This window comes from Procambarus clarkii, chromosome 80 (genome assembly GCF_040958095.1).
Source record: "Procambarus clarkii isolate CNS0578487 chromosome 80, FALCON_Pclarkii_2.0, whole genome shotgun sequence".
Classification (NCBI taxonomy): domain Eukaryota; kingdom Metazoa; phylum Arthropoda; class Malacostraca; order Decapoda; family Cambaridae; genus Procambarus; species Procambarus clarkii.
The window spans coordinates 21,545,239-21,558,005 of NC_091229.1; the positions used below are offsets into that span (position 1 = coordinate 21,545,239).

The 12,767-nt window shown below is 40.4% G+C and overlaps 1 protein-coding gene and 1 non-coding gene across 2 annotated transcripts in view; one reads left to right on the top strand and one right to left on the bottom strand.

The window, feature by feature from the left end:
- Window positions 1-12,767, top strand: part of LOC123746278 (filamin-A) — a 39,461-nt gene that overhangs the window by 19,635 nt on the left and 7,059 nt on the right. Inside the window, exons 2-3 of the mRNA XM_069314898.1 lie at window positions 1,043-1,282; window positions 11,902-12,006. Of these exons, the coding sequence (XP_069170999.1) occupies window positions 11,949-12,006 (58 nt within the window). The 5' untranslated portion in view covers window positions 1,043-1,282; window positions 11,902-11,948. The remainder of the gene's footprint in view (window positions 1-1,042; window positions 1,283-11,901; window positions 12,007-12,767) is intronic.
- Window positions 6,919-6,991, bottom strand: TRNAR-ACG (transfer RNA arginine (anticodon ACG)). Its single transcript has one exon. It is a non-coding gene; the product is annotated as a tRNA-Arg (tRNA).

Genomic DNA, 12,767 nt, shown 5'->3' on the forward strand with positions numbered 1-12,767 from the left:
CTTTGCAGTGAATTTTAAAAGGGCAATGGAAATATATATTTAGTGACTCGCAGGGTGCACCTTCGACGATAAGTAATACCAAGAAAATGGTAAGCGGTATCCGCATGTATACAATGAACTTGAGATTAAATTCCTCTAGACTCTATTACATGCTGGCATCTCAAATCATGATAGAGTTGACATGCTTGCAAAGACAGCCTATAGTAAATCAGGCAGAGAAACCTATATAGTTGATTCATTTGCCATGATGACAATTATACTTTACTGATATCCAGTAAAAATCTTATTGGCCCAACACATACAATAGATGGGAAGCAGGTGCATGAAACTCTATAATGAATACCGTGAGGAGGGGTTTTAATATGGAACTAACGAAGTAAAACTTTTGCAATAGCTTTAGTGGCCATACAGACGTATCTGGGCAACCTTCCCAAAAAATTCGAGTGTCAAAAAAATTCTGACGTTTGTGAAACACAAAACATGTATTTTCTTTCTTGATAAGTGTTACCAAATGAATCTTTCTTACTGTTTCTGGTTCTCTGTGTAAGTGAGTACTCTTACTTACTGTTTCTGTTGGTAATAGCCTTCTCGGGAGTTGTAACCGGTTTTTACATGACTGGTACAGTACCACGTTTTCTGTAACTAGTGACAAAGAACGGGAAATATATAGGATAAACAAGTATTTAGAACAGGCTTGTCTAGGTGGCGGCCGAATCGAAACATTCATCAATTGTAATGCACTGCGTATTCAAAATTTTTATTTTCTCAAATATATGGTACTATTATTATTTATCAGTGTTTTGCATAGTTGCTGTACGTGGGTGAAGCCTTTAGAGAGTTGTGATTCGAGCAGAGGAAGTGAACGAAGAAAAATATCTAAGTCATCCATGACATCAGTTGTGAGTCGTATGTAAAGCTGTTTCATATATAAACAGTGAGTTTAGTGACTGAATTAACGAACATTTGGCGTTTGTTAACTAGGACGGGTTGCACAATCATTAAAGTGAGTCACGTATCTCACTGTTCCATTGCTTCATTTCAGATGACCTGAGATGATGGTTTGGACAGAGACGAGGAAGTCAACAGTCACGTTCTGCTTCACCTCCCTGGATATGTCCAAGCTGTGAGCTCCTCCCTCTCCTCTAGCTGCTGACTAGAAGTACTGAGTACCTGGCACTATGAGAGTGTCACATCAGAGTGCCTGCACGAGTACTTGTGAGCTGTGAAATGAGGATTGGCCCCAGCAAGTCCTCCAGACTTTAGCTCCGGAGCGCCGACAGAGGTTAGTAAGCCTGACCCATTCAGTGGTTAGAGGTGTAATTACCAGCGTGTATGGTACTCATAAGCGTGTTTCAGAGCGCGTGAATTGTTCTTGTAGCACAGTGGTCTGCGTCCTTGGCTCACAACCTAGAAATCCAGGCGTTAGGCAATACATTTGTTTCTGCATCGGCCAGGAATCGAACCCTGGGCCTTGGACTGCGAACGCTCTCCGTTCGCCCGTGAGGACATTATATATATGCGCGTCCACAGTGCTCTTTGACCTTTGCTACTATTAAAGATTGTGCGCAACAATTATCTCAAATTGCATCAAGGCGTTGCCAGGCCAGGAGACTCTCTTCGTCTAGGCCACCACCGTCCACGGTAGAGATAAGATGGTGGTTTCTTGGCAACACTTATCAGGCTCTACAGTATAGGTATCTTGAGATCTTGAGTATCTTGAGGTCTTTCATATTAGAGAAAGATTCCTCAGTAAAAGGAAAATTCCGTATTTGTCATCGTGGAAAAAATAAATTAGGCTTCGAAATTTGCCTTGAAACGTTGTTTTTTGATGAGGCTTGTTATTGTATTGCTAAAAAAATAGGGTTTAATGCAATATAACTAAAACAGGGTTTTAATACAATTTAATTAAAGAGGCTTTAGTATAGTGGAGCTAAAAAAAAAGGTGGGTTAATATAACGGAATTCATCGTGATGACTGCATAAAATTTATTTATATTATTCATTTGAAAGTTGCGTCATATCATTGGGTTTATACGGAAGGCGTAAATAACCGACGCCAATATTCAATTATCCGTTATGGAGTAATTTAGAATTGCAAATGAGTAACTGCCAGAGACCACGAGATAAAGTTCGGATTTTTCCTTGTTCATGGCATATTATATGTATATTTATTTGATTTAGCTCTCATTATTTGCATTAGGTTTTTTCTTTAACATATATATATATATATATATATATATATATATATATATATATATATATATATATATATATATATATATATATATATATATATATGAGAAAGCTGCAGGAACACGCAAGCCATAGATCACTAAGAACTCTAATTGACCCTACCAGGATTCGAACCCATGCCGTTCAGGATCCCCCTTAAACGTACACAGTACACCACCGCACCAATGATCGTCTATAGACCAATGATCGTCTGAACGGCATGGGTTCGAATCCTGGCCGGGTCAATTAGTGTTCTTAGTGATATATTAACACCAGTTGAGAGGCTGGACCAAAGAGCCGAAGCTCAACCCCCGCATGCACAAGTAGGCGAGTATGCACATACAACTTACACAGGTACTCCATGCTAGGCTTTGGAGGTCAACATCGGGTTACGACAAAAGGTCAAGGCTGTGACAAGTTTGTAAGTAGCAATGTAAGACTTTACATTTTTTATGTTTGTGGCAGTGATATAACTCGTACCTTCAGCAGAAGTAACAAATTACCAAAGTAAAAGTATTTTTGCTTTTTGGTAGGAAAAATGGAGAAAGAAAATGGCGTAGCTGATACATTGGTATAGGTAACAGTATCACAGTTAACATAACACGATGATGTAGTTAATATAGTGACAGTAGCCTAGCTAGCAGTCCGCACAGTTAGGCGAAGGGCATACATCATCTGTCTATAACGTTGTGTGTGTATATGTACGTGTACGTTGTGTTTGTATGTGGTCACCTCAGCAAGGGTTCAGGCGGGCATACCTGGGCACCGTTGCTTCGGTAATTGGGACACCTGCTGGTAAAATGTGTCGGGGAATTCGTTTTCTGGAGTAAACGGAGAAAACTCCAGCCACAGCGTTCTATATCCTAAGATATAGAACACTGTTTTAAAGTTGACGTATTAATGGTAAATGAATAAATTACGTGATGATGGGTGACTCCAGTGATGAAGTATGATTCAAGATGTCTGATCTCGGAATATTGAGGCAGCAGTTTGTTACGTAAATAAACCAAATAACTGGCGATTAGACTTCAAATTCAATGAGTTTTTTATTGATCTTTGTTTATCCCGAAATTGCAATAAAGTTACAAGTGCAGTCATGTCAATGTTGCACGCACGCACGCACACACACACACACACACACACACACACACACACACACACACACACACACACACACACACACACACACACACACACACACACACATCACTGCACTAGGCAGTGATGTGGTGGAGGCTGACTCCATACACAGATTTAAATGTAGATATAATAGAGCCCAGTAGGCTCAGGAATCTGTACACCTGTTGATTGACAGTTAAGAGGCGGGACCAAAGAGCCAGAGCTCAACCCCCGCAAGCGCACTTAGGTGAGTACATACACACACTCTCATATTTGTCTTTGAAAGTACGCTTTTCAAGTGGCTTAGATTCTGTTCCGAGAATTTAATTTTTTTACAATTCTCTGAATGAAGACTATTACGGCAGAGCATTATTATTGGTCTGCCGACTGTGTGTGTGTGTGTGTGTGTGTGTGTGTGTGTGTGTGTGTGTGTGTGTGTGTGTGTGTGTGTGTGTGTGTGTGTGTGTATCTATTTCCTGTTAGTGCCTACAGAATGTAGCTCTTGGACACCCACTTTTTTAAAGCGTCGGTTCTCTGTACCGACTCCCCACATATTTTATTCTATCATATCTACTACATATATTTCTAACACATACATCCCCCAAGATGCAGCCCGTACCAGCTGTCTAACTCCCAGGTACCTATTTACTGCTAGGTAAATAGGAGTGTGTGTGTGTGTGTGTTACCATTCAAATTCAAATTGGACGATACTTGCTTTCGCGTGTCTGTCTGGGAGTTTGGTAACAAAATAATGGAGGCTTCCACCGCTCGCCTTCAAAAACCCAATTAATTTTCACCACACAAAATCCAATGTGTGTGTCTCCCGCCCCCCACCACCCATCCACCATTCTTTTTCCATGCAGGACGAGGCCAGTGGGATGGCAGTGATAAAGTGGAGTCAATATGGCAGCTGGTCACTTGATACCGCGGTGGCCTTAATATTATCCATAAAAATGGGAAATAACTTTATTCAGAATATGTAACAAGCCTCATCTTGCACTGGTGGCTGTCGCTATGTTTGCTCCACTTCCGCGGTGATGTGTGTTGTTGCTAAAGTTATTCGGTTCTTCATTTTTGTAGGAGTGACATAACATTGTTCTTTGGAGTATAGCCTAGTGTTAATCATGTCGCTCTGGTAATAATCCGGTTTTTATTACAAGCCTGAAAAAAGTCAACTAACTCCACATTTTCACTATAAAGTAAACTTATATTGCATCTTGTTAATAATTTACAATATTTTCTTTCATAAGGTTTGCATGTTAAACGCTGTTTATATCAATATTTTGACTGAGGATTTCACGAAAGTAGTGGAGTTAAATAAAGAAACTTTCTTTAATAAATAAAACTTTCTCCACTTTGTGATATATGGAAGGTGAGGGTTTGGGAGAGTTGGGGTGAGTGTTGGTTGACGTGGGTGTTGGGTGGTTGATTGAAGAGGTAGGGGGTGGGGTGAAAGATAATTAGGTCGGAGAGAAGGGGGTGGTAGGAGGGGAACAGCGGGTGTAATATTGTGATGCCGTGGATTAAACTTTTGTAATAGTTGTTATTGTTGATATCGTTGCTATAGTAACGCCCCTCCATGGCCCCCTGGCAGGGGAAGGGGAGTGGCAGTGTTGTCTATGTGTGTTGCGCCTGTGTAATACTCTCTCGAGCTCCGGCTATGTGTTGATGGGTGGCGGAGTTATGTAAAAAAAAATGTGTTATGTATTTTGTATATATGTATCATGAGAGTAATTAAAAAAAATTATAGATCTCTACACGCACATACACCCCGACCATACATTTATACACGCCCTGCAGTCCCTATTGCAAATATTGATTAGTATATCTTGTATATACCAGCCTTAACAAACTCTAAACCTTATTGGAATATAATTTTCTGATAGCATGTTAATAATATAATATCAGAAAATCAGAAAATATAATTTTCTGATAGCAACATTAGCACTGTCGTTGTATGTTAGGATACCAACATACTCACTATTTGTTTTGATACGATCAGATGTCATCAGTCAAGTTCCTGATATTGTCAGAATTTAAAGGTCAAATATTACAAAATATGAGTCTCAGTTTTTAAGGATTATTAATATAAGTTATTGTTACTACTCAGAAACACCCAGACATGCACGTATGTTAAAAAAAAACTCTATATAACAAAGAATATAAGATAGACGAGAATACTATCGTATTCTGTAACTTCGCTCGGATCACAACAAAGCAATTGCACACCGATATTATTAATGGCACTTCTGTTGAACGGTTGGAAAATGCGTATCTGTAATAATCCGAACTAAACGCCAAATAAATTATCAATAACTAGCCTAACTTTATTAAGTTTATTAAGTTAGAAAATTCCCGTTTATAACTAAAGCTGTTGAGTGATCTAGCTTCATTCACGTTGTTTTCTTATATAAATAACGTTACATTCTTACTATATTTACAAGTCGAAGTAAACCATTATTAGAAGTTTCCTCTGATGACTTGCGGGTAAATAGTTAGAAAGCATGATATATTCCTTTCATTCGGTGGTTATTTGACTATTTGTAGCGAAGTCAGGAAACACAATCTATTTAAAATAAGCCAGGCAAAACAAGCCAGATTAAGTAAACCAGATAAAGCAATCGAGTCATGGAAAGCAAGCTAGGCAAAGTAAGCCATGTAAACCAAACCATGTATAAAGTAAGCAGCTTGAATTACGTAATATTTAAGTTACCAGTCACTTGTGCCCTTGGCAGCGGTTTGAGAGCATAAATAACTTGAAACTATTTGAATTAGATTTTCACGGGGTGTTGTGCCTTAATTCTGACTTGTTATAAAAATACTACAAAATTCATATAATTGACTGCTAATCGTAAGTGGGACCGTATTCAGAGGTACAGCCATGTGTTATAGCCCAAGGAAGAGGCTATGGCCCAAGAAAGGGGCTATGGCCCAAGAAAGGGGCTATGGCCCAAGAAAGGGGCTATGGCTCAAGAAAGGAACTATGGCCTTTGGGAGAGATGAGGGCGAGATATTTTTACCTGCTACCAAGCCAGACATTCGTCCCCCTACGTCCCCAGGGGGCGCCTTCCTTCGTAAAGAGCTTAAAATAGAAATATGAGAGGAAGTAATGAACAGTCGACCGATAGACAGTTTCACCAGATCCTTGGATTGGTGAAAGGATCAGTCGGCGGATGAATGTGCAGATTGGCATATTGGTGAACCGATTATAGTGGATGCATTGGCCAGTTTATGGATTAAGATATAACGCAATGGCTCTTATTAAAATTACCAGTAGTCGTTAACAACTGCGCACGCAGTTGATGTAACTAAGGGCGCTTCAAGAATCGTCATGGTAACCACCAGCCAATCACAAACGTCCAGACTCGCCATTCGAATTCAAATTAAAAAAAATTAAACCAATATTTTTTATATAAATTGCATACAGCCCCCATTTTTACATCGGAAACATATGATGTAAACAAAATTACACTGTGTAGCTACGAATTCTCTACTATGTCATGTTTAAAATGTATTTGATATAAATACAATCATCGCTGTATGACAACAGGAGTGAAAATACACCGGTCGACCTCGCCAGGATTCGAACCTGGAATCTTCTGATCCGTAGTCAGACGCGTTATCCGTTGCGCCACGAGGCCGTTGACTTCAGTGATGAGATCGATATAAATTAGCATCATGCTCATACTAGCCGTTTAAGTCAGACAAGTATTCATCTAGTTGTGCTCGCGGGGGTTGAACTCTGGCTCTTTGGTCCCGCCTCTCAACTGTCAATCAACTGGTGTACAGGTTCCTGAGCCTACTGGGCTCTATCATATCTACACTTGAAACTGTGTATGGAGTCAGCCTCCACCACATCACTGCCTAATGCATTCCATTTATCTACTACTCTGACACTTAAAAATTGTTTTTAATGTCTCTATGGCTCATTTGGGCACTCAGTTTCTACCTGTGTCCCCCTAGTGCGTGTCCCCTTGTGGTAAATAGTCTGTCTTTATCTAACCTATCATTTCCTTTGAGAATCTTGAATGTGGTGATCATGTCCCCCCTAACTCTTGTGTCTCCAAGTGACGTGAGGTTTAATTCCCGTAGTCACTCCTCGTATCTCATACCTCTCAGCTCGGGTACTAGTCTGGTGGCAAACCTTTGAACCTTTTCAAGTTTAGTCTTATGCTTGACTAGATATGGGCTCCATGCTGGAGCCGCATACTCCAGGATTGGCCTGACATATGTGGTATACAACGTTCTGAATGATTCCTTACACAAGTTTCTAAAGGCCGTTCTTATGTTAGCCAACCTGGCATATGCCGCTGATGTTATCCTCTTGATATGAGCTTCAGGGGACAGGTCTGGCGTGATATCAACCCCCAGGTCTTTCTCTCTCTCTGACTCTTGAAGTATTTCAAGTGCTTGTAATAGGATAATTTCTAGTTATTTATAAATAGCTATTCCTGACAGATGTAGCTAGTGATGTACTAGAAAGCATATAATAATAGTAAGACCAGTACTAGGGCTATTAATAGCAAATATGAGTGAGATATATTTTAATTATGCTATTAACGGTAGGCTCGCATATATATATGTAATATTAATATATTAAATAGTTCGTTGTAATAACTGCTATTTGGAGTGTATTACAAAAATAATAATAAAAGCAGTTGAATCAGGAATTATAATAATTAAAATTAATAAAAGTATTTTGGGTCAAATATGAGCCCACAGGTAATATCTGATTTGGAAACGCTAATTAAACTAATGGTTAATATACCTGACATGCTTACCTTACAAGGTGACGTAATAGACCTAATACATTCTATTTTTTACGGAATCCACGAATCCGTTAAAAATGCGATGTATTAACACGGATTAAAGCACCGTAATAACGACGTTTACTATGAATTACCTTCGATAGGTGGGTTCGTACGTGTCTGGGTAGGCGAAACAGTTGGATCTTTTTGTTTTACGGAATGACAAATTGAGAGAATGGACTGGCAGAGAAGGGCCTTTATATCTGAACACGAGTATGAGTTCAGGGATCCTGCCTCATTAACCTGATAGTTTTGCACACGCGAGACTGAGGAGAGTGGGTAGTCTGCATATTTTTGGGCTGCCAGAAAGCCTTTGACAAAGTACCGTACGTGCGAGAAACAAGTCAGCAAGTTGAAGGCACAATTGAAACAGCCGTTTCTGTCCAGGAAACGGATGTTTTAATGTTTTTGAAACACCGTTTTTGTCCTGGCCGGGTGCCTTGGTTGCGAGCCGAGGATCTAGACCTCTTGTTATTTTGAGATATATACAAGAGTTGTTACATTCTTGTACAGCCACTAGTACGCGTAGCGTTTCGGGCAAGTCCTTAATCCTATGGTCCCTGGAATACGATCCCCTGCCGCGAAGAATCGTTTTTTCATTAAAGTACACATTTTACTGTTGCGTTAAACAGAGGCTACAGTTAAGGAATTGCGCCCAGTAAATCCTCCCCGGCCATAGTATTTAATGTATTATAGTATTTAATGCTAGATACATGGATGAGGTGGATGGATTAACGCCGTGGCATGAAGCCATAAATATTGCAACCTGGAGCTAGACGAGGTGCCAGCTGGAGCGTCGCGAGGCTAGTGTGACCCACAGTACTTGAGTCTAGTTCGTGTGCCACCTTCAGACTTCCTCGCTCTTGATTTTGGATCCACGAAGAGGCGAAGAACATAGCTAGAAGATGGGAAGCTCACAGTAGCATGGGGAGGGAAAATGGCTATACGATAGCCTCATCGAGCCTGGGGGAAGCCCCCATGATGCCACTTGGTGGCGTGTGGCAAGTAGCACTAAGATGGATTCTTGACCCGTTGTTGTTGCTGGTTACATTTCCCTGGTGGTGCTCCTGTTAATAATACAACTGTTGTGCGGGCTTGTGTCTTCACGCACCTCCAAGAACGTGCCCTTTCTGCTCTCTCTTCCCTACAAAACGTTTGAAGAAAATATTCATTATCTCATGATTGAAGGGACTGAGGCTTTATCGCAAGTCTTTGTCCACCTGACGCGTCAACAGGGAATCTTCTTAAACTCTAAATTATCATGTGAAAATGTCGTGAAATATTCAAACGCCCATATTCTTGGTAGCGGCTAAGAGGGTGTTGAGTTGGAAAATACGAGACGTCCAGGGCGTAGCCTAACTACGGTGCATCATGGCAGAAAACAATATTGCAACGACCTGGTCATGTTTAGAAGCTGACGACTAAGAATCCAGCTGATTTGTCGAAGCAGACTTTTTCCCACCTTAGCAGGGCCGCACATGGGTCAGTTTGAAGTCGAATTGACCTATCACTGGCAACTTTTCAAACATAATATTCCGAAGACGTAAAAGTGAAGACCACGAGAACCTCTTATAGTGGGGTCGAGAGGGGGGGGAGGAGGGGGCTGCGAGTCACGTATTTTATAGAAAGAAGACCCTTTAGTCTCTGTTTACAGGGAGTGCAGGTTGAGATCCTGTCGTGGCGGCAGTGACTTCATGCGCCAGGCAGCCTATGAAGGCGCCCCCTGGAGGAGGAACCAGCCATATCGTTCAGCAAATGTGCAGTGTTAATCCCGATTTCACAACGTACCACGGAATATTGTGAAGTGCTATCCCGAAATCTAAATAAGTGCGATTCAGGGCAAATGGTTAAGAATGAAAAGGTGGATCAGATCACAATGTGTAGCGTCGGTTCTCAATCTTGACGAGTATCCCTAAAAGTGATAACAGAAAACGGCTGACTATTGAAGAAAAACAGCGTTAAAAGTAGACTTTCGTAAAGGGATTATATATAATTAAGTAAACGACTCCATTTAAATAATATGCAATTACAATTCCCATTCCGACTTCATTCATTAGTTACTTTGCATTGTGTAAAGCGGCTCCAGAACTTGATCTAAGGTAATTACATCAGACCTCACTCCGACGTCAGCAGTCAACAGAAAGTACCACCAAAATAGACAAACAGTGAGAGAGTGAGAGGAAAGAGGGCAGAAAGGGCTTGATGCCGTGGAAGAGCGCCCAAGTCTTACGAACCATAGAACCTTTCATGGCACTTGAAGGAAGCTCCCAAGGAACGTGTCGACCACAACCGGAGAAATCGACGATCTTGTGTTTATTGAGATTGGTTCACCTGGCTTAAAATGACCCACAGAGGTAAATATAAATTATATCTCGTATTAAGGGTTAGTGTTTTAACTAAGTGTCTCCACATACAGTGATTAATGTGTCGCACTAAGTGAAACTTTATCAACTCTTTATAAAGTCTTTATATTGACAGTTCAAGACCAAGTCTTAAGTCAAGATCAGGTTAGGTAATAGGTTGTAATTCATTCACCTGGGGTCTCGAACCTTGGACCCCGCGTGTGTGAGGGCGACACTCTATCAACTGGGCTATGATAGCCCAATTGTTTATTAGGTTGTAATGTCAGGTCAAGTCGGGTTATGTGAAGCGAATCCTTTGGTCAGTACAGGTATTGGATGGTGTGTCAGTTTATAAAGTCTTTCAAAAAGATGTCAGGCAACACCTGTATTGATATCATATCTTCAGCAAGCATCCTTACTGATGTCAGTCATCAAAAAGCACTTATGTCGATGTCAGGTCTTCAGTAAAACTCCTCTATTGATGTATCAATACAGGGATTTTTCTTTCAAGTTCGTATTGATGTCAGGTCGTCAAAAAATATCTGTATTGATGTCAGGTCGTCAAAAAGTATCTGTATTGATGTCAGGTCGTCAAAAAGTATCTGTATTGATGTCAGGTCGTTAGATAAACACATGGAATGATGTCAGTTTGATTACAGTGAGTTGCCTTGGCGGTCATTCTACCTGTAGGATGAACTTGTATGAACTATAGATGAATAAACCTAGCTCTGATTATTGATCAGTAACATGTTGGATCTGTAGGTGTGACGGGATCAGCAGCATGTGTAGGTGTGACGGGATCAGCAGCATGTGTAGGTGTGACGGGATCACACGTGACAGGACTTCGTGTACTGTCACGCTATGTCATCTTCCTATAAAATAAACCATGTGCTATATGAAAAGTTGAATATTCTTGCTCCTCATAGACAGTCCTTCCACTTGGCCTGGCTGATAGAGTGACGGGCTCGAATCCTGCAAACGATTCAATCCTTAATCCCTAAGCGCCTGGTGACTGAGTGGATAGCGCTCGGTATTCGTAGTACCTAAGGTTCCAGGTTCGATCCCCGGCGGAGGCGCAAACAAATGGGCAGAGTTTCCTTGATCCTGATGCCTCTGTTCATCTAGCAGTAAATAGGTAGCTGGGAGTTAGACAGCTGTTACAGGCTGCTTCCTTGGGATGTGTAACAAAAAGGAGGCCTGGTCGAGGACCTGAGCCGCCGGGACGCTAAGCCCCGAAATCATCTCAACATAACCTCAAGAAGATAATGATCCAAGTGGCTGTATACCATCCGTTCAATCCAGCATCATATCCCAGCTTCTTCTTATCTCTTCCAAGTGTTATATAGGTATGCAAATTTAGCTCATACGCGAGATGATTACCTTACATTACCTTCTTCGCAGGCTGGGTGTGGCTGGCGTGGGCGAGGTGGGTATGGTCGTGCGGGTTAATGCTGGCAGCACGATGCTTCTCGTACCTGGCCCTCGCCTGGATGTACGTCAGAACCAGTAAGTCTGGTATACCTTAATGTAACATTTCTTGGTAAACTCCATCAAGATAACTTGATAACTTTCTCACGTCCTCTTTAATCAAGTTCCTCGTTGGCTTCCTCCTTTCCTTGAATTCGTTTGTGTTTTTGAATATCCCTGACTCTTTTTAATTTAATTTTTGCAATTTGTGAATATAATCTTTAAAGGCCTGATTTTTTCCTTTTTCGATTTTCCTAGTATTTTTGTTTTCATGTGATATAGTGCCATTGTCATTATATTTCAGGATATTTTCATGAGACTTTCCCTCGTTGCCAACTTAACAAGTTACGAATGTAATAATTTCATATAACTTTTAAATCTTATGTTAGCATTCATTTATTGAACTAATTTTTGACACTTATGCTCTCTCTGAATACCTTTAAATAGTATTTTTTTTTTATCAATTCTCAGTTCTCCACCTTGCAATGATTCTCCAATTCCTTTTTTGATGAGAAATTTTATCAACATAATCCATATTCTTTAAAATTAGTTTCTATTTATTTCCATATGTTGTTTAAATTTACTGTGTTTTCTTTAGGCTTTAAATTTGTGCTTTTCTTACTTTCTTGCACCAATTTTTCTTGTAGTATTTCCTGCCTATTTTTGGGGTAAATTGGTTCCCGTCATGCGATCTTCTTTTATTCTTGTAAGAATTATTTTTCTACAAGATTCCCAATTTAGAAATGCCCAAGAACATTTATCAGTCATAAGACTAAGAAAAGGTAAAATTAAGGAAACTG